This window comes from Ascaphus truei, chromosome 9 (assembly GCF_040206685.1).
Source record: "Ascaphus truei isolate aAscTru1 chromosome 9, aAscTru1.hap1, whole genome shotgun sequence".
Taxonomy (NCBI): domain Eukaryota; kingdom Metazoa; phylum Chordata; class Amphibia; order Anura; family Ascaphidae; genus Ascaphus; species Ascaphus truei.
Window position 1 is genome coordinate 43,868,802 of NC_134491.1, and position 23,515 is coordinate 43,892,316.

The 23,515-nt window shown below is 45.2% G+C and overlaps 1 protein-coding gene across 4 annotated transcripts in view; it reads right to left on the reverse strand.

Annotated features, from left to right (window-relative positions):
• Positions 1 to 11,012: 11,012 nt before the first annotated feature.
• The window catches only part of TDP1 (tyrosyl-DNA phosphodiesterase 1), a 67,057-nt gene continuing 54,554 nt past the window's right edge, over positions 11,013 to 23,515 (reverse strand). For all 4 annotated transcript variants that reach the window (XM_075614567.1, XM_075614569.1, XM_075614566.1 and 1 more), the window contains 3 exons: positions 22,300 to 22,402; positions 17,925 to 18,036; positions 11,013 to 11,339 (listed from right to left, as the gene is read on the reverse strand). In XM_075614567.1, coding sequence (XP_075470682.1) covers positions 11,266 to 11,339; positions 17,925 to 18,036; positions 22,300 to 22,402 — 289 coding nt within the window. In that variant the 3' untranslated portion in view covers positions 11,013 to 11,265. The remainder of the gene's footprint in view (positions 11,340 to 17,924; positions 18,037 to 22,299; positions 22,403 to 23,515) is intronic.

Sequence of the window (23,515 nt, forward strand, 5' to 3'; positions counted from 1 at the left end):
ATCCAGTAGCCAAGGGGTGATCAACTCCAGTTCTATCGACACCCTCCTAACAAGTCAGGCTCAGTCTGAAGCAGGGATATTCTGAAAACCTGACTTGTTAGGAGGGTGTCGATAGAACTGGAGTTGATCACCCATTGGCTACTGGATAAATAGCTCCTCGACCGGACCGGACGTCGTCACTGCCGTACCGGATGTGACGTCAGACGCCAGCTTCCACACGGTGTGATGCGAGTAACGGAGAAGAGTAGCCGATAGCTGTACCACACGGGTCCGGCACTTCTTTGCCTCAAGTAAAACATTACATGTACATGTCTAATGTACTTATTGTGAGTACGATTCCTATGCCTTTTGTTGTTTTTCTACTATAAATTTTATTTCGATCTGTACCATGGTCTGCCCTTGTTTTGCATGATATCCACCTTACATCATCTCCTGTCTGAGAGCTGATCTGAACACACTCCCTGTTGAAAACCTGTCCTGATTTGGAAGATCTTGATCCATCTCTACCAGTGGTGTATACAATGCTGTTTATAATCTGACCTGCTGTAAGTAGGCATTGCTAAAGAGCCAAGTTTCCCTGCTATCCAGATTGTTTTGAATTATTGTACTATTATATGTTCTTTATTTTTTGGTGTATCCCTGATATCTTTGCTCCCTTCCTACCCTGGACAAGCTTATATACAATGAGCCTGAGGGTGCTATCCTTATAGACAGGGAACCTGAGAGCAATGTTCTAGGTGCTGTCTTTATATACAGGGAGCCTGAGTGCGCTGTCCTAGGTTCTGTCCTTATATACAATGAGCCTGAGAGTGCAGTCCTTATTGACGGGGAACCTGAGAGTGATATCCTAGGTCCGGTCCATATATACAGGGAGCCTCCATGCGCTTTCCTAGGTTCTGTCCTTATATACAGGCATGGGGTGACACCTCCGCGTGCTTGTCACCATGACCAATAAATCCCCATTATTTTATGGATTACGCCCCCTGCATTGTTCCTACTTCTTGTTCCCATGAGCAGCGCTCGGGTTTTCCCAACTTCCTGCTCTAATCTCTACAACGGAAGCAAACCCCGGATCCTTCATCATCCTCATCCTCATGGAATCAGGTACCATGGGAGCAAACCCAGGATCCTTCATCATCCTCATCCTCATGGAATCAGGTACCACGGGAGCACACCCCGGATCCTTCATCATCCTCATCCTCATGGAATCAGGTACAACGGGAGCACACCCCAGATCCTTCATCATCCTCATGGAATCAGGTACCATGGGAGCAAACTCCGGATCCTTCATCATCCTCATCCTCATGGAATCAGGTACCAGGGGAGCACACCCCGGATCCTTCATCATCCTCATCCTCATGGAATCAGGTACCATGGGAGCACACCACGGATCCTTCATCATCCTCATGAAATCAGGTACCACGGGAGCACACCCCGGATCCTTCATCATCCTCATCCTCATGGAATCAGGTACCATGGGAGCACACCCCGGATCCTTCATCATCCTCATCCTCATGGAATCAGGTACCATGGGAGCACACCCCGGATCCTTCATCATCCTCATGGAATCAGGTACAATGGGAGCACACCCCGGATCCTTCATCATCCTCATGGAATCAGGTACCACGGGAGCACACCCCGGATCCTTCATCATCCTCATCCTCATGGAATCAGGTACAACGGGAGCACACCCCGGATCCTTCATCATCCTCATCCTCATGGGATCAGGTACAACGGGAGCACACCCCAGATCCTTCATCATCCTCATCCTCATGGAATCAGGTATAATGGGAGCACTCCCCGGATCCTGGGAGTGAGGGATTTCGTCTTGGATGCTGCACTTTACTAGTGAGTCCATGTGAAAGCGTTTTCCCCTTCATCATCCTCATGGAATCAGGTACAATGGAAGTGATTATATACAGTATGCTACACTCTCTGGGTTGAGTTACCTCCGCTTTCCCGGGTTGGGAGTTACCAGAGGAGTGGGAAACACCATCTACCCGTCCAATCTTTTTCACATTTCTCAAATCCAAGATCCACTCCATGGGAACAATGAATCTGTAACTGGTCTTTAGCACCACACAATGTTTTCTCCTCTTATATATAGGGAGCCTGAGTGCGCTGTCCTATGTCCTGTACTTATACAGAGGGAGCCTGAGTGCGCTGTCCTAGGTCCTGTCCTTATACAGAGGGAGCCTGAGTGCGCTGTCCTAGGTCCTGTCCTTATACAGAGGGAGCCTGAGTGCGCTGTCCTAGGTCCTGTCCTTATACAGAGGGACAAAAAAAACATACAAAAGGAGGCACAGAATCCTCCTCAAAGATCCTCATTAGCTGCACACAGGGCTAGGAGTAAATAACAAGGTTTAAATACCAGATATATAAATGTGGTTCAGTTAGCCATTCGGTACAGGTAAACAATCGCTCCCAACATTGTGAGAGGACAATTGGCACTAAAAGCCATGTGTCGAAAATAATAAATCATTTATTAATATACAAAATGACACACAGCATAAAGCGCATGCTCTAAACTAACTTTAAAAACAATTAAAATGTAAATGTAACGGGTGACAGTCACATGTGTAGCGACCAGGAGCCGTTACCATCTAAATCATGAGTAGGTGCACTCAGCACACAAATGGTTAATATAGAGCCAGACAAATGACTACTACTGAGTTAGTCTCTACTCTTGATGGTACCTTTATGTGTGCAGGCTATGGTGTAATGTTAATACCACAGTAACAAAACGTGGGCTTCCAGATGCAGCCAAGCACTCAATTATCACTATAGCTCTGTTTGGCTACTCCCACAGAGCCTGTCGCACAATGCTACTCCAGAAGCCGTCAGAGAAAAATATGCTGCACAGACCTGATCACTCACACAGCAGGGTATCTACACATGTTTCTAATCTAGATGTATCCGTGCATAGTAACTATTAGGTAACCCGCAGTTCTAATACACAGCAGGGCACCAACACGTTAATAGTGATCCAGATCAGTACTGTATGTATTAGCTGTGTAGTACATAGCCCGCAACTTCCCAATGTTAGGACTGATCTCACCCGATTACTGTCTCCTCTATGACGTCAACGCGATGACGTCATGCCGACGTTCGTTTCACGCGTAAGGGGACCAGCGCTTTCTCAAGGTGGGAGGTGTTAATGCAGAGCAGCACTATCCTTTTATATGTGCTACTACCGAGTGGTTAGGAATGTCTGTACCTCCCTCTTAAGGCTGTAAACAGGGCACTACATACACCTAGGATGCAACTTCTAGCCACTACTAACCCGGGGAACCTAGGAGAGGGATACAAACCCATACGATTCATTGGTACTTTTAGTGACCAATAGGGTTCGATTTATCGTATCCTAAATAAACATTGGCACATCCTCCTAGATGATGATGACTTGAAGGGGCGTTATCAACAAGCCCCAAACTCACTAGTAGGAGGAGTCGCAATTTAAAAGACATCCTAGTGAGAAGTCATTTCCAGACTAAACAAAGGGGTACTTGGCTAGATCAGAAACCAAAAGGCTCCTATGTTTTCAGACTCAAGTAAAACACATGTATTCAAAATCAAGGAATACATTAATTGCACCACAGAGGGGGTTATCTACCTGATTATTTGTTCCTGCGGAAAATTGTACGTAGGGAAGACCTTCAGACAATTTAAAACCAGAATACTCGAACACCTGGGATCCATCGTGCGCGACATGTGACGATTGAAGATGATGGGAACAGCGAAAAACTGGTAAAACATTGATATCGAACACATCCCTTGGGGTCAACGTAAGGGTGATTGGAACAAGATCCTTTTGCAGACAGAATGCAAGTGGATCTACACATTACAAACACTCAGCCCTATAGGCCTGAATGAGGGCTATATATATACCTCTTTCATATGAAGCATGCTGCTCACTGTGTGGGAAGAATGGGTAGACCATAAAGATCTAGGGGGTTCACCTGATATATAGCATAATGTTATGTCCGTATTGACCTTTCGGGCGGACAGTATTTTTTACTACAACATTCCTACACCAACATACACTTACAAATCCATCCATTACTAGTATTCACAATACATCTGCACAGTAGTTATAACAACATCCAGGGGGTTCGTGGTATATAGCATAAATCTAGATGTTCGTTTTGACCTTCGGGGCGGACAACATAGGTTAGAACAGGGGGGCGCAAACTTTTTTCCCCGCGCCCCCCGTCGGCAGTGTCGCGCCCCCCCTGGGGGTCGCGCCCCACAGTTTGCGCACCGCTGGGTTAGAACACTCCTACACCACTAAGACCTACATACTTACATTGAATTCCATTCTGAGGAAGTACACTTTTATTTGTGGAGGTGGTGGTTCATGTGGCAATATGTGAAAGAGGTATATATGAGGACACCTATTATATCCTAATCACCACATGACTGTAGTGTGTGTGTGAACTGCCAAAATGGTTCATGTTTCAATACATCTGACAGACATACTTCTGCTACTTATTCGGTAGTATGTACAACATTGGATCAGTACCCTGGATTGATTACTGAGTAAAGGTATTAGTATCTCCATGTGCAATAGCACACATATATATATAATATTTAAACAGTATGATCTGACTAGAACATTTAAGGGGACCCATGGTATATAGCATAAATGAGTATATATACTATGTATGAGCACGGTGCTATAGACTCCGAACTACTGAATAAGTGTGTGTGTGGACTTCGATCGTATATGTATATCAGCAGCATTAGACTGCGTGACCTTATCACATAGTTTATGTTTGACCACAGTTAACCCCTTTAGATCACCAACTATATAGCAATAATTAACATACACTGGTATCCTAGAAATAAAGACTCACTACACACAGAAATAGGGTTTTGCAAACTATAAATGCAGAGTGATTGCATATGTGGACCCTTACTGTATAATTACAACTTTATTAGTTTTGAAAGCATTGTGTATATGTATTTCTGGCTTTGTCATATCAATGGATCTTGTCGAGTATCCTGAAAATGGACTATAAATACCTTGCCATATCATCAGTAGATTGATCCATTGACAACCGGGCAGGCCATCTGGAATTTACACACTAACTCCTCATTCCACTTTAACCATTTAATGAGTAGACTGTCTATACATCCATGAGGTTCAAATGAGCTGTTTACAGCCTTAAGAGGGAGGTACAGACATTCCTAACCACTCAATAGTAGCACATATAAAAGGACAGCGCTGCTCTGCATTAACACCTCCCACCTTGAGAAAGCGCTGGTCCCCTTACGCGTGAAACGTACGTCGGCATGACGTCATCGCGTTGACGTCATGGAGGAGGCAGTAATCGGGTGAGATCAGTCCTAACATTGGGAAGTTGCGGGCTATGTACTACACAGCTAATACATACAGTACTGATCTGGATCACTATTAACGTGTTGGTGCCCTGCTGTGTATTAGAACTGCGGGTTACCTAATATTTACTATGCACGGATACATCTAGATTAGAAACATGTGTAGATACCCTGCTGTGTGAGTGATCAGGTCTGTGCAGCATATTTTTCTCTGACAGCTTCTGGAGTAGCATTGTGCGACAGGCTCTGTGGGAGTATTAAAACAGAGCTATAGTGATAATTGAGTGCTTGGCTGCATCTGGAAGCCCACGTTTTGTTACTGTGGTATTAACCTTACACCATAGCCTGCACACATAAAGGTATCATCGAGAGTAGAAACTAACTCAGTAGTAGTCATTTGTCTGGCTCTATATTAACCATTTGTGTGCTGAGTGCACCTACTCATGATTTAGATGGTAACTGCTCCTGATCGCTACACATGTGACTGTCACCTGTTACATTTTAATTGTTTGTAAAGTTAGTTTAGAGCATGCGCTTTATGCTGTGTGTCATTTTGTATATTAATAAATGATTTATTATTTTCGCCACATGGCTTTTTGTGGCAATTGTCCTCTCACAATGTTGGAAGCGATTGCTTACCTGTACCGAATGGCTAACTGAACCACATTTATATATCTGGTATTTAAACCTTGTTATTTACTCCTAGCCCTGTGTGTAGCTAATGAGGATCTTTGAGGATTCTGTGCCTCCTTTTGTATGTTTTTGTTTGTTCACACTATCCTCTTTGCACCGGCAGGATAACCATATATATACTAAGAATTAATATATAATTGCATAGTAAGGTGAGCGGTAGATCACAAGTTATGTATACTTATACAGAGGGAGCCTGAGTGTGCTGTCCTTATATACAGAGAGCCTGAGTGCGCTGTCCTAGGTCCTGTAATGAGCATTTATTGCATATTCAACTATTCACTACTGAACGGCATTTATTTGCGCATCACACTGTACAATGTGTGACTATATGACTACGGTATATGTGAGATTTTAACATTGTTATGATGTTTTTGGCACACGCTGAGGCACAGACGCTGAGGCACAGACGCTGCGTCACACGCTGAGGCTCACACTGCTATACACTCTGCCGCGGGACACGCTAAGAAACTAGAATTCTTTAGTCTTCTAATCAATTTTACACATCCCAAACTCTCCGGATAAAGCCACGAAATCAACTTCTATAGGAAAAGAAAACTTATGGGTGAAATCGCGAATCAGCGGATTTCAGTCCTTTGCCGCTCTCAGGATATATAATTATCCGACATCCTCTGCTCCAGGGCTAATAAACGGGCATCACTTGTACAATTCCGTGTAATTATGTGGCTAATCTTTCTTAATGATTAAAAGCATTACTGGGTTTTTACATTCGTTATATAACCATTTCCCGATGAGCACTGAACGCCAGTTAGAAGCAGTTTGAACGCCCGGGCCCGAGATGAACCCCGTCCTTCCACAGGGACCCACACATCTCATTTAGGGACAGGTCCTTCACCCATTTCATCACCAAGCAGCTACACACCCGGTTTATATAACTTCATATCTGCTCAGGTGTTTCGTTTCATAAATCGGAGACGTGGAAGCGAGATTTTCCACGCCGGTGGAAATTATTTGTAAGAAAACTATTCTGCACTTTGTTCTGTTTTGTTACTTTCTAAGGCAGTAACAAAGATGTAACAGAGGAGAACGCAATGCAGGGAACTCACATTACTGGGAACATCCATTTACATACAAATCCAGTTTTGGGATGAATCAAATCTAAACTAAGTATGTATGTTGTCATTGTTTCTATAAAACGTCTGCACATTACAAACACAGCATAAAATGTAGGCCATACATACTAAGCAGTGCTAAGCTGTAAACCACATTAGGGATCATTCAATTAAATTGAACATGAGGTTCTTTTCACCTTAGCACCCCTTAGTAAATATGTACCATAACGTATTAAACCCCGCAGTGAAGCACGAAGTTTGGATACAGGTCAGAGTTTACACAGAATTTATTTCATTTGAAACTTGACGTTTGATTGTCACTTTCACATTACTTAATACTTCTGAATTCCCCATTTCTTTTTCAGAATGACTAAGGAGGGAGTCCTTAATGTCAGTGACGGCTTTAATTGCGGTCGGTGACACCAGGCAGTTTACAAATTATCCAGCAGCTGTTTGCACATATAAGAAATACAATATCCATAAGAAAATGACAAAACAGAAAATGAACAGATGGTTCTGCTGATATAACAATGCTAGAGAAGCAGAAATGATTTACACATGAGCAGGCCTCTCAGAAAGGGAACATGTAATCCAGAATTATTTACGCTGCTAACATACATGTTGATTTTTAGAATACACTTTTCCACAGCGGGCAGTTACTTCTTCACGCCAAGGCTCAATTTTATCAGTTGCTACATTGAAAAGTCCCTTGAGGTTGTAACTCACTAATTGAGTTAATGGATTTCTCATACGGTGCTATTTCTGCATATTACCTCATACAGTCATAGGTTTCTTGATAAAATTCAACCACGCAGAGGTATAACACACTCTGAAACAGTTTGCATGGGGTGAATAATTTAGTATTGAGAATGTGCTTATTTTTCCCTCACAATGTTATCAAAGCACATAATACTCACTGAAAGCATTCTAATTACAAACTGATCCGGTCTTCATTCAACTCTGCCAAAAAATGGGGCATTTAAAAACGGTTTTTAACAACTGTCCGGCCTTCCTGCTTCTCACCTGTCTCCCCTACAATCTATCCTAAACGCTGCTGCCAGAATCACTCTACTCTTTCCTAGATCTGTCTCCGCATCTCCCCTCATGAAATCCCTCTCCTGGCTTCCGATCAAATCCCGCATCTCACTCTATTCTTCTCCTCACTTTTAAAGCTTTACACTCTTCTGCCCCTCCTTACATCTCAGCCCTAATTTTGCGCTATGCACCATCCCGACTCTTGCGTTCTGCTCAAGGTTGTCTTCTCTCTACCCCCTTTGTATCTAAAGCCCTCTCCCCCCTTAAACCTTTCTCACTGACTGCCCCACACCTCTGGAATGCCCTTCCCCTCAATACCCGACCAGCACCCTCTCTATTCACCTTTATGACCTACCTTAAGACACACTTGCTTAAAGAAGCATATGAATAGCACCGTGGATAATACTAGACACGATACATAAAGCTTGGCCTCTTGCAGATGCACTTACCAGAACGCCCTCCTACGGTCTCTGTACGTTCTACCTACCAATTAGATTGTAAGCTCTTCGGAGCAAGGACTCCTCTTCCTACATGTTACTTTTATGCCTGAAGCACTTATTCCCATGATGTTATTTGTATTATTTATTTGATTGTCACGTATTACTACTGTAAAGCGCTATGTACATTAATGGCGCTATATAAATAAAGACATACATACAACTGCTTAAATGTTTCATAAGGCAACATGGTAAATGTTCTTTAAACATTAGTCCAAACCGGGAATGCAGTGTACATTTTATTAACGTTTTGTAGTTTTGTTACATTTACATAAACAGTGCTTTGGTATTAGGATAAACATGAGTCCTTTCATAGCACCGGTGTACTCTGTATAACATGTAGCTGTGCTAAATGTACCCTGCTGTACATATTCATGGATTTTTATTTATTATAGCACCAACAATGTAGTCAATACAAACCAGAGCTTAAAATGTAAGTGGGATGGGAGGTATCAGTGTTTTCTGATTTACAAACCCAGAACGATTACTTTTTAATTTCCATTTTCTATTTACATAGTTTTATTTTCTGTTGGTTACTCCATGTGCATAAGAATCCCTCTTGCACCTCATCTCAAACGGAGCGATCCTCTCCCAAATACTTCAGCAGGAAAACAATAATAAATTAAGGACAATGTGCACTAAGGTGAATAATAAAAGTTACAACGGAGTAACAGCATGTTCCGGACAGTAATGCTCCGGATTTGCAGCAATAGTAATGGTGCTGGGTGATGGCGTTATTAGGTAGGTCCCCGGTAATACGCAGCGTCAACCGCTTTCCAGTCTTGGCTTGGAGTCCACCGAACAGAAGCGCCACAACTGCAAAATGCACAGGGATTGGTTAGGCTTTGTGAGCCGCTACATCCGTTCCTTGCTGCTGTGTATTATACTGGGAGTTACGGAACAGAAGTGGCACCTCACAAAGTTTAACCCATTCCCTACGCATTTCACACCCTTGTTTTTATTGCTTTCTTGCTAAAACACCTGTTGGTCGATAGGACAGAACCTTTGTTTTGGTCTGTTTGGGATGCCTTCGAAATTTCCAATCGTTCCTTCACATATCAAGCCAGTAAAGGTTAAGGTGACGGTTTCAGGTAGCTCCACTGCTCCCTTATATCCCAGCTCTCATTTATCCATCTTTACATCTCCACTTAATTGGAAGAAAATAACACTGTTAAACATATTTTATCTGTATCCCATGACAGAGCTCCCACAAGCCTCCGGGGAACCTCACAGAGGAATACAAGAAGCTTCTGTTTTCTGCATATCATTTCCAAACCGTGTGACAGATGGTGCATATTCACTGCAATAAACTCGATCGCGTGCGATTATTTTCAGCCTTCTGCTTTTAACACTGTACACTCATTGATTTAATTACATTAATTTGATGCCAAGATATTTGGAAATAAGGCGTAATTTATGAAATGACTATCTGGAGTACTGGAAAAGTGTTTTGAGCTCTATAGAGCTTGGTGCATATTAATGGAATTAGCATTGCTCTGGTATGGAGCGCAACATCCATTACAACGTGAGCTGGGAAAAGTACCCCCACTTAATTACACAGACAGTAGCATGTTAACCCCTTTACTGCTGTATAGGAGCTCTGAGTAAAGGCACGGACTCTGAAATCAGCGGGTCAGCTCCTTGAGCCCCATTGGGAGGAAAGCGCTATATGAAACAAAGTTATTATTTGACGTTGCAAGAGTTATTTAGAATGTCGATTTATCATACAGCACTATGGGACACATCCATCCACTGCCGATACAAGTTACTGCAGCCACCCGGCGTTAACCACCAAGCAAGTAAATGGGAGGTAACAGGTGCGATAACCTATAGCGGTCCTTGAAGCATGTATCCCTATATACTAGTCCATGATGCATGTACCCCTATATACCGGTTAGATTGTAAGCTCTACAGGGCAGGGACTCCCTTTCCTTTATGCCTGAAGCGCTTTTCCCCATGATGTATTATAATACTATGTCCCGTGTATTGTAAAGCGCAGTATACCTGGAGGGCCACACACAGTAAGAGTGAAAGTAGTGGTAATTAGCAGCAGGGAAGAGGTTTTACAAACATTTACTCTATATAACACTTGTTAGAAAATCAGTCCTCCTGCGTAAAAAGAAAATGGAACAGTGTGTAAAAAAAAAAACGCCCAACAACAAATAGTGGCGCCGTGTATCAATAAGAAGCCATGAACTACTCGGCATCTCCTGGTATTACCGCACGTTCAGGGGGAATTTACTAAGCTGCGATAAGAAATATTGGAGCTCGATCTCACGTGAACGGATATTCAAGCCAATGGCAGTAAATTCTCCGATCCGCGGACCACGGACCACCTCTCCGGAGCAAGCCTCTTCCAGCAAAAAGGTTTCATTAATATTGTTCATTTTTTATTTTTTGGAAGAACGTCCTCACATGATTCTCTCACACACATTTTACTGGAGAACTTTTTCAGTGTATTTTCTGCGAAAACATTATTAAAAAAAAAACAGTAAATGTTAAATACATCATTATACTGAGTAACATTTTGTTTTTGCACAGTAACCATTTTCTCTGAAGTCCCATATGTTGAAAGTACAAAAACATCTTCACAGGTCACCGGGTTGCAGAAATGTCAGGCCTGGGAACTTTTAAGATGGACACCAAATGTTTCCGTGTGTGTCAGGAGCATTCACATAGGGAATATTCCACACCCAAGGTCTATCTGCAAAACAAACACAAATTACAACACATTAGATCTCAGCAGCTGGAACAATTCATTCCAAAAACAGACCGAGGAAGCTGGGTGACTATCAGCCGGTTGCCGGGGAGAAGTGACACTGAGGATGGGGAAAGTTGCCGGGGAGAAGTGACACTGAGGATGGGGAAAGTTGCCGGGGAGAAGTGACACTGAGGATGGGGAAAGTTGCCGGGGAGAAGCGACACTGAGGATGGGGAAAGTTGCCGGGGAGAAGCGACACTGAGGATGGGGAAAGTTGCCGGGGAGAAGCGACACTGAGGATGGGGAAAGTTGCAGGGGAGAAGCGACACTGAGGATGGGGAAAGTTGCCGGGGAGAAGCGACACTGAGGATGGGGAAAGTTGCCGGGGAAAAGCGACACTGAGGATGGGGAAAGTTGCCGGGGAGAAGCAACACTGAGGATGGGGAAAGTTGCCGGGGAGAAGCGACACTGAGGATGGGGAAAGTTGCCGGGGAAAAGCGACACTGAGGATGGGGAAAGTTGCCGGGGAGAAGCAACACTGAGGATGGGGAAAGTTGCCGGGGAGAAGCGACACTGAGGATGGGGAAAGTTGCCGGGTAGAAGCGACACTGAGGATGGGGAAAGTTGGCGGGGAGAAGTGACACTGAGGAAGGGGAAAGTTGGCGGGGAGAAGTGACACTGAGGATGGGGAAAGTTGCCGGGGAGAAGTGACACTGAGGATGGGGAAAGTTGCCGGGGAGAAGTGACACTGAGGATGGGGAAAGTTGCCGGGGAGAAGTGACACTGAGGATGGGGAAAGTTGCCGGGGAGAAGTGACACTGAGGATGGGGAAAGTTGCCGGGGAGAAGAGACACTGAGGATGGGGAAAGTTGCCGGGGAGAAGAGACACTGAGGATGGGGAAAGTTGCCGGGGAGAAGTGACACTGAGGATGGGGAAAGTTGCCGGGGAGAAGTGACACTGGGGATGGGGAAAGTTGCCGGGGAGAAGTGACACTGAGGATGGGGAAAGTTGCCGGGGAGAAGTGACACTGAGGATGGGGAAAGTTGCCGGGGAGAAGTGACACTGAGGATGGGGAAAGTTGCCGGGGAGAAGTGACACTGAGGATGGGGAAAGTTGCCGGGGAGAAGTGACACTGAGGATGGGGAAAGTTGCCGGGGAGAAGTGACACTGAGGATGGGGAAAGTTGCCGGGGAGAAGTGACACTGAGGATGGGGAAAGTTGCCGGGGAGAAGTCACACTGAGGATGGAGAAAGTTGCCGCACAGCAGCGACCTCACACAGCAGTCACCTCGCACAGCGCCGACCTCGCAGAGCGGCGACCTCGCAGAGCGGCGACCTCGCACACAGTGGAGCAGCCAGAGGAAATCAAAACCTTCCCAAGTCTAACTTTAATAAATACTTGTAGGTGTCAGAGTTGGGTACGCATGTGAGACCCCGTAAACATATCACGGGATTCTACTGAATCCTATTAGATACATTTCATTTAGAAACGCAAGTAAAAAACATGAACTAATCTGGGACCCGTGCTGCTTGGTGGCCAATATCTATAATTATAAAAGTTATGTTAATGTGATATTCGTTCTGTACTTATCATTTTTAAGTGCCACCCATGATCTTATTGGTGACAATATTCAGCATTGAAGTGCTAATACTGCGAATACAGTTCTTATATTGTTATGTTCACACGCAGTAAAGACAGTGATAAAAATAAAAAAACACCACGTCCCTGGAATTAGTTCACTTTGTTCCTAGGACGACGGAGCCTTTCAATTTAGCAAGGAAAATGCAAAAAATGCATGAAGCAGCGCACTGCCCAGAGATTGGCAAACGGGTGGTATAAAAATAAAGAATTTATTGCCCAACCAGCATGTAGACCCTCCTTTTTTGGGGTTCACACCTCCTTTTTTGTAATGTTGGTTGGGCAATACATTTGTCATTTTTATACCACCTGTTTCCCAAGCTCTCTGGGCAGTGCGCTGCTTCATGCACGGTTTGCATTTTCCTTGCTGTGCTGATCCTTACCTGCAGCTGGACCCGCCTTCAAGGAATTTAATTTGGCTCAAGGAGTGGGTAAGATATAAAGAAGACTTTTTGAAGATTGATGAGCAACAAGTCTATCTTATAGGTACATGAACATTAATAGTGCTAAAAAATAAACAGACTAACAATAGTGCACAAATCTGTGAGAGCAACAGTAGAACCTCACAAGTGACTAGGCATATATGTACAGACTGATAATACTGCAAGATCCTGTGCTCAAAAGCACCTAACTAATCACTTAAAGCATGGCGAAAAAATGTTTTGCACAGTAAATTGAATAAGCGTAAGGCTGAACAAGAGATGGTGATTAGGACAAACTGGGATGACTGCAGACTGCCCACGAGAGCCACAGACGTCACACCACAGCAGAGGATTCGTATTGCTAACATTCTTTTTGACTTGACATTTGTCCCTGTGTCCTAATCACTGTCTCTTGTTCTTATTGCTAATAGACAGACCAACTATTTTGGTTTATCAGTTCATTATTCCTCCTTATTCATGTGGTGAGAGGTAGTAGGTTGAAGGTGTGTAAACTAGGGAAGTACCATAGGCTGTTTTCAGTCTGTAGGAACGGGCATGATTAAAAGGCATTTGGCGCCGAAACGTCGCCCCCCTACATTTTTATCGCCTTGAACTTTACGTGTATTGTACGTTGCTCACCTTCCTTTTGTTGTTTTTTTTTGTGTTTTGTCCCCCTTGTTCCCCTCCTCTCCCTCTGTACTGTTTTTCTCCACAAGATGTACTCTCCAGACCCTATGACAGGGCTGATTTTTTAGCTGCTATTACATTCAATACATTGATCCTCTTGTTGACAGATTTTGTCTTTATTCCTTTATTGTGTGCTGAGGACCCTTGTATATATTACTAAGCATTGTCTGTCTGCAGTGTCCGAGTGCTTGTGTTATAACGATCCCGGCTTTCTATGTCCTAAGAACATCAGCCCTGGTTTGGTGGAGTAACACGTGAGATTTACTAGCTTTAACATGTACAGTAGGTGCAAAGTGACCGCGTGGCCAGTCGATACTTGAGGTTACTCTTGTCCCTTTTCCCATCACAGTGGCACGTGATGTCTGAGGCCCTCTTCTCCCGGGCTTGTAGCAGTGTTGTAATTACTCCCTAAGTGGTGCAACGGACTGTGGCATTGTGTTCTGTGATTACAGACACTACACAGGGACCGGCGGTGGAACCTCACAGGGACCGGCGGTGGAACCTCACAGGGACCGGCGGTGGAACCTCACAGGGGCCGGCGGTGGAACCGCACAGGGACCGGCGGTGGAACCTCACAGGGACCGGCGGTGGAACCTCACAGGGACCGGCGGTGGAACCTCACAGGGCCCGGCGGTGGAACCTCACAGGGCCCGACCGGCGGTGGAACCTCACAGGGCCCGACCGGCGGTGGAACCTCACAGGGCCCGACCGGCGGTGGAACCTCACAGGGCCCGACCGGCGGTGGAACCTCACAGGGCCCGACCGGCGGTGGAACCTCACAGGGCCCGACCGGCGGTGGAACCTCACAGGGCCCGACCGGCGGTGGAACCTCACAGGGCCCGACCGGCGGTGGAACCTCACAGGGCCCGACCGGCGGTGGAACCTCACAGGGCCCGACCGGCGGTGGAACCTCACAGGGCCCGACCGGCGGTGGAACCTCACAGGGCCCGACCGGCGGTGGAACCTCACAGGGCCCGACCGGCGGTGGAACCTCACAGGGCCCGACCGGCGGTGGAACCTCACAGGGCCCGACCGGCGGTGGAACCTCACAGGGCCCGACCGGCGGTGGAACCTCACAGGGCCCGACCGGCGGTGGAACCTCACAGGGCCCGACCGGCGGTGGAACCTCACAGGGCCCGACCGGCGGTGGAACCTCACAGGGCCCGACCGGCGGTGGAACCTCACAGGGCCCGACCGGCGGTGGAACCTCACAGGGCCCGACCGGCGGTGGAACCTCACAGGGCCCGACCGGCGGTGGAACCTCACAGGGCCCGACCGGCGGTGGAACCTCACAGGGACCGGCGGTGGAACCTCACAGGGACCAGCGGTGGAATATTAAATGAATCTTAATGCAGAATTGGTGCTAGAAGGAACTCTTGCAAATAGACGCTAGCTATAGGGTGCAATCCTCTAATACAGGAGGGCTCAGCCCCAGTCCTCAAGCCCCCAAAGAGGTCAAGTTTTCAAGATATCACAGCTTCAGCACAGGTGGCTCAGTCGAAGTCACCTGTGCTGAAGCTGGGATATCCTGAAAACCTGACCAGTTGGGGGGCTTGAGGACTGGAGTTGAGCCCCCGTAATTTATGACATTACTGCTCGGAGGCCCAGATTTACAACGCTGCGTTACCGGACAACGCTCCCAAACTGGCCTTTACTTCCATTGACTTGGATCAGCGTTAACACCCGTTCTGGTGCGTTAACCCATAACGGAGTATAATGAATGACTGGTCAGTGTCTTGGTGTTTTAATTTCCCTTGGAATCCAGTTGAGTTCCAACTTTGTCCAATAATGGTAATTTCTTGTTGCGATATGTCCGGCCCACCGCCATTTTTATTTCTTCACCCTTGTGATGACGTCACAGATTTTTGTTTGGTTTAGAACCCATTAATTCTATTTCCTGTCTTTTCAGTTCTCATATACATATGTATATGTTACATATACATATAAGCACGAGCAAAATCAAACGGAAAAGTTATTCCATGTTCAGACAACTTTGAGCAATCTTGAACCCTGGAACCGTACTGCAGCGACAGGTAAACGGTTTTGCAGGCTCTGTAAGCAGTGCAGAAAGCCTGTCAGGCTCTTATGAATCAGATAATGATAGCGGCCCTATTTCACATTGTTTCACCCAATTTGCATTGTGATTTTTCCTCCCACAGTCTCAAACGATGCTCCCCTCACTGGTGAAGCCAGGAGTTAACCACACTGGTGCCAGAGCGACTTGACATGATATATCTAGCCCCCTGTTTGTAGGAGCCACTGATGCTGAAGGAGTTAAAATAATGCTTGAAAAATCTATCGGAAAGGGTTAATGAATTCAGGGTGATAAAAAGGACTGTAGGAAGACCGGACCTCTAATAAACATTTTGATTAATTCCCAATCTGTGAAGCTGGCAGAGGTCACACGGACTGACCACTCTTATTCCGGGATCTGGACGGTAATATGAGCACAAAATCTACGTCTCAATCACTAGTGGAGATTCTCCAATCCGGCCAGGCTGGAAATCACTTTCTACCCCATGCTGCCCAAACTAAGCATGGCTTCCTTCTAAAAAGTGTATGGCGTGGGTAATATACATGCTGGGTTATGGGACAGAACAAAAAGCGAACTTACTGCGCTTACATTGCCGGTTATTGGAGGTGTGCCACACGCCGAGGCGCCCGACGTCGGCACCGCCAGTTTATGGAAGTAAAACTTTTACTAGAACGTCAAGAATTTAAAATGTAGAATTTTTACCGGGAAATGGAAATTTTATTCTCACCTTCAAAAGGAGGAAAAAAGAGGGACACCACCCGTACAAAATGTAATCCGATGCCGTGTGGCGCAGAATAAGAGCGCGCCGATATAAACAGTTTGATAAGAAAATCCCTCCAATTGCTTTTTAATTCTTTCAAAATTGGTGTTCAGCGTAATACATTTTTATAAAGTAACCGGCTTTGGAGCAGGAGGATTGGCCAACGCCAGTCCTCAAGGGCACCAACAGGTCAGGTTTTCAGGATATTCCTGCTTCAGCACAGGTGGTTCAACCAGTCGAAGACTGAGCCACCTGTGCTGAAGCAGGAATATTCTGAAAATGTGACCTGTTGGTGCCCTTGAGGACTGGAGTTGGCCACCCCTGTAATAATAATAATAGCATGTTCTTGTATAGCGCTGCTAGTTTATTACGTAGCGCTTTACAGAGACATTTTGCAGACACTGGTTCCTACCCCGTGGAGCTTACAATCTATGTTTTTTGGTACCTGAGGCACAGGGAGATAAAGTGACTTGCCCAAGGTCATAACCAGGTTCCCCTGCTTCACACTAAGTGCCAGAGTCAGTGTCTTTACTCGCTGAGCCGCTCCTTCTCCTCTGCTACAAGGCATCTCTTGTATGTCAGTCAAGAAAGGTTGGAAACACCCCAAAGTGGGCAGGGAAAGAATTGAAAAATATCTAAATCCAATTAGAGATTTTTGACTATGAATTGCTCCTCGTTTAAAGATCTTCGAGAGAAAACCAGCAAATAATGGTCACAGAAAGGCCTGCAGCCAATCCACCAAAATAGTACGGAGCGCCTTCTAGAACAATGACGAGTATCACTACACATTATAACAGCTGACAGGGTGCATATACACAATACCAGCATACCAACATTAAATTACTGGCGGTATATACCAATACTGCAATCATTATACAGTAATGCATGATCATTTGCAAGGGGATAAATGTCCCTCCACTTTGCTTACAAAGGGCCTGCACTGCAAAATAAAAGGTGCCCAGAATTCCCTACTCACAGGTATACCTAGCTCATGCCTGGTCTTGTTTGTGATCATCCATAAAGTTTTGACCCACATGCAATTTACCTTTGCTACCATAATGTTCAGGTGGCAGGTCGTAGGGTACAGGGAACGATCCGATATCCTCGCATCCGGCATACACATTCACCTTCACATTGAATTTATTAGATCCCAAGTCCTGCAAAAAAAAAAAAAAACCCCAAAAAAACTCAGCATCAATTAAGATTACAGCAACCGGAATAATAATGAACAGTTTAACATATTTTATCTTTAGGCGTATGTAACAGTTTCAGACCAGATTAAAAACGTGACACAGATTTAGTTATTTTTTGGGAACAATTTTTCAAACACGATTCAAGGTCTGAGAAGGCAAATGACGGCTTTGTGAAGAGATCTTACACCCGTGTTACAATGTGAGAGAAGAAGAATCTGACAGAATAAACACAGGAGACAGAAAGAAGGTGCGCGTGTAATTAGGTAACAGACCAGATCTGCCGCATTAAGCGGACCGCGGAAGCTTTGCTTTTGGGGCGTTGGAATAGACGTTTCAGATCTTCCTATTGAAGAGCGTCGGGGATTGTGTTTCCATATTCACAACGAGGATCCGAACCCAGCTAAAACCACATGAAAAAGGAGCAGGCTCGCCTTGTGCTGGGCACTCATTCAATCCACAGATATCCCAACGATAACTTATCAAGAGATGGGGGGGGGGGGGGGGGAAATGCCACGTGATATAGGTAAAACCTAGCAATGTTACCCATGTGCTATGTCTGTACCCCACATGCAAAGGGTTAAACCTATGGCGGCATTTTTAGGAAGAAAACACTTGGAGGGGACAGGAATACGATATTCAAATTGCAGCTTTTTATACACAGAACACCAACTCCAACACCTGTCCGACTCCCATCCTGACTCATAACCAAAGGAAACAACATGGAGTTACTCACAACACCTGTCCGACTCCCATCCTGACTCATAACCAAAGGAAACAACATGGAGTTACTCACAACACCTGTCCGACTCCCATCCTGACTCATAACCAAAGGAAACAACATGGAGTTACTCCAACACCTGTCCGACTCCCATCCTGACTCATAACCAAATGGAACAACATGGAGTTACTCACAACACCTGTCCGACTCCCATCCTGACTCATAACCAAAGGAAACAACATGGAGTTACTCACAACACCTGTCCGACTCCCATCCTGACTCATAACCAAAGGGAACAACATGGAGTTACTCACAACACCTGTCCGACTCCCATCCTGACTCATAACCAAAGGGAACAACATGGAGTTACTCACACCACCCCCTGCCCCCCGAAAAAAAAACAAACACAAAATAAGAGCAAAATTCAACTACGGAGTCAGCACAAAACCGACCATTCCTGGACGTCTGAGACTCAAAATGTTACCTTAGTGCAGTCCTCAAGACCCCTCAACAGGACAGGTTGAGGACTGGGGTTGAGAACCCCTGCTGCAGTGTAAAGGTAACACAGGGTCTCACGCTCTATCCCAGGTTCTGTCTTTCAATAGATATTTGGCTTCATTTGCCGTTTACTTATACAGGCATACCCCGGTTTAAGGACACTCACTTTAAGTACACTCGCGAGTGAGAACATATCGCGCAGTAGGTAAACGCCAGCTCGCGCGTGCGGGGTACGCCTGTAGTTTGTTACCCGTGACCATTTCTAGTGATGAAGTCCAACCGCCTTCTTCATTTGTAAAAGTAATGTAATTAGCAAATAACTGCTCCCCCTCCAATTCCTGAGCTGTAACAAAGTTATCTCCCCTCTAACCGAGCCCATCACCTGCTATTTCTACCTGTCCATTTCAGGGGATGGGACCCCCCACCCTCTTTACTTATACATGCCGCATAACACGATGTGACATTGCTCACATTCAGATGTTCGGCACCCTGCAAAAGAATTACAACTCTGGGGAATAACATGTAAATCAGGGGTCCACAAGACCCTCCAACAGGACAGACTGAGCCTCTGATTGAGCCACCTGTGCTGAAGCTGGGATATCCTGAAAACCGGACCTGTTGGGGAGGCCTGAGGACTGGAGTTCAGCGGACCCCCGCAGTAGGGGAAACCGACTTCAACCATATCAGCGCTTGGAGTCTCATCCAGTACATTGTGAGTGAATGAGACAATTATACTATTCTTGTACTGCATTATAATTCAACCCATCCAAATATCTCTTCTGTAAAGTGGCGTGTACATGGACAGCATCATATATAAATGAAATGGTCGCGTCAGATGAGCCCACGTGCTTGTGCAAGCTGGAGGGATCTGAAATTTCAGGGACAAATGTGGCAAGTTCTTTTAACACCGAAGGGGTTAATTCATCCCACAGCTTTGAATTGTGTGACCTCCTGGAGATTGTGATCACTCAGAAATCCATTCGCAGCAGCGCATTCAGAACGCCGGTAACAAGGCAGGAGACCCTACCGCACCGAGATGCATTAATATAACGAGAAGCAGGAGGGAATGTGCGGTTACTTGGTATTAGATACAGCAGAAGAGCCCGCCCTCTCATTTTCTGCACCAGAACCCTATGATTTTCCTGCATGAAGCCACGGAGAAGCGGTGGGTTATGTTAAAACACACTCACAAAACAGTACTTTATAACAAGCTGCGTGTGTACCTTTTACAGAGTCACAAAAAAATGCCTCTCAGAAGAATGCCCTCAGCAAAACATGATTACGTGGCACGTGGCACTTACCAACACCGACGTTCTAACGCAACTCCAATCATCTCCTTTTATACCTAAGCCAAGAATGTTTGTTTGCTTGTGCCTGATTAACACAGCAATGCTTTAACAATTACAAATGCTTCCCCCCCCCTTACATGTTTCAGAGAGAAATAAATAAAGGCCGAATTGCACCGTTTCTCTCTCATATTCTTCCTGTTGCCATCTTTCCAAATCACAGAGCACAGGCGACAAATTGTGGGCTAGTTACGGGCTAGTTACAGCCTTGAACCCAAGTAAGGAGCAAATCCTGCAGAGATTGTATTGTACTGTATATTTTTATCTATACAGCAAGTTACCAAGATACTCTAGGATGTATCACACGGGGAAGACAAATATCATTGGAATTAAACATAAAAGTAGGAGATTGTGAGAACAGACCAGGGACAGAGATATGTTTGGAGATGTGCAAAGGCAGAGCACACGGACTTTATAGGACATAGCCACGATGGTACGCGCATACGCAGTGAGCGCTCTAACAATGTAACAGAGCTACAAGTGGAGTCATCGTTATTACCTCCGCCAATGCGGAATAACGTGAGAAATAATGGCGTAAATATTGCATGCACGAAGGAGATAACAAACACGTTACCGTTGTTTTGTTTGGCGCTCGCGGTAAATCTTCTGGTAATAATACGGTGGTGTTATCGCATCGTGTCAGCGATAGTAATAACGTTGGCTAGATCTGTATGTAAATACTTGGTTGTACCAGCGTTCAGACTAGTCTTGAAGATGGAGAGGAGTCGGGAGGATAGTGAGGGGAAGTAGGGAGTGTGAGTGATACAAAGTGTAATGCTCTGAGCTCAGTTATACAGCAGGGATTAGGAAATCGGAATACCAGACGCCATATTTAAGAGTCCCTGAACGAAATGTTTTTAATTCAGAGGGAAATTTACTTAGTGTGTGACCAGGACAAAAAAATAAATAGAAATATGTGATGTATAGATTAGCAATTTATTAATTAACACATTAAACATTTATAGCATCATAGCACAGTGATCTGTGTCCTAACCTTTAATATAAACAATTACCAAGCAGGATACCCATGAATTGCTGCTTTGTTTTTGAATGTGTGTATGATACAGTATTGGAGACATTATTTTGTAACTTGGCAGCATCAGGAATACAGTCTGCTTTTAAGGGAGAAAATCTGAACAAAGCGCGGACACATTGCACTTTACAGGATATAGTTTATTCGCGCCTTTGTTGTTTAAGGGAACTGAACGGTAAAAGGTAGCCTTTCATTGTGTAAACAGGTTTTTATTTCTGTATGAAATAATGTGCGTAGCTGTAAATTTACAAGTAAAGGATAAAACCAGTAGTGTGTGGTTAGAACCGCCACCTACCCACCCAAACATTAGAAATATTCACATGCTTTAACACAGGGGCGCTCAACTCATCTTCAAGCCCACCCCCCGGTCTGTTTTTCAGGATATCCCAGCTTCAGCACGGGTGGCTCAATCAGAGGCAGAGTCAAAGACTGAGCCTCTGATTGAGCCACTCGTGCTGAAGCAGGAACTGATTGAGACACCTATGCTGAAGCAGGGATATCCTCAAAACCTGACCTGTTGGGGTATCAGGGACTTGAGGACTAGAGTTGAGCCCCCCCTTGCTTTAACATGTGAAAGAATACAGGTCGTATCGTTCATTTACAACTTGGTTTTGTTTCTGATGCCAACTTACGAATGCAGAAGGCAGGAATAGTACCCCCAGCTCATAGGATCGGATGAATAACTGGGTGCCGTTCTTCTCCAGAGATCCCCACGCAGCTTTTGAAAGATTAGCACTGGGAAAGAGAGAATATATTGTGAGATAAAGGCTTCACACTATCAGTCACTGTCACAATATACACTGCAGAAAATTCCCCGGGAACAGGCACATCGTGAAATACATCGGCGTTTTTAGGGACTGCTTGGGTACGCACAGGAGGATGGGAACTGCAAGTCGTTTGGGCAGAGAAGAAAAAAGCAGCGCCCTGCCAGGGAGCCAGGTGGAAAAAATGCAGCATTCTTTATTCAAAAAATATAAACATCACCCAAGGGAGTTGTGCAACCTCCTACGCGTTTCGGACGTAATGGGGTCCTTCAGGCAGAACCTGAACTTGCAGCTAGTGTATACTAAAGTAGATCAACACTTTGAGCCAAGTGTCCTCCCAAACATTAGCAGCACCGCCTCTTCCCAGTGTGGCATGGAATAGAATCACGGGACCTTATCCCAATGGCGTGTTTAAAAGGAACATTTATTTCCTGCTTTCCCTTTCTGAAAAACACTTTTAATAACGGAAATGATTTTTGAAAAAGAATAAAGAGAGACAATGAATGTTCTCGTGTTTTATTCTTGCGGCGAAGCACAGATTTTGGTGTTGGAACCCAGCACATGCAATGGGGTTTCTTTACTTTCCTAACCAGAAATACTACACATTCTTGGCGAGCTCGAAACCCAATCTTACAGTATGACATAGTTAGATCATTTAATTGTGCTACTGGGAAAGTGACCTCCAATATACAGCAGCACACACAGAATCCCCCAATGTAACATCCAAGGTGGCAAATTGCTTCATTTCTATATTGTTTTTCTTCTCATAAGTATGGGTCATCTAGTTCAGGGGGGCTCAACTCCAGTCCTCAAGACCCCCCAACAGGTCAAGTGTTCAGGATATCCCTGCTTCAGCACAGGTGATGCAGTCTACGACTGAGCCACTGACCGAACCACCTGTGCTGAAGCAGGGATATCCTTAAAACCTGACCTGTTGGGGGTCATGAGCACTGGAGTTGTGAACCCCTGATCTTGTTGATGCTTTGGCCAAAATACGCTAGTTAGGCTGCAACCACGTCATGTGGGGTTTTTCCCACACCGGTAGAAAAGGCGAGGAAACCCCCTTCACAAACTCCACTCAGCA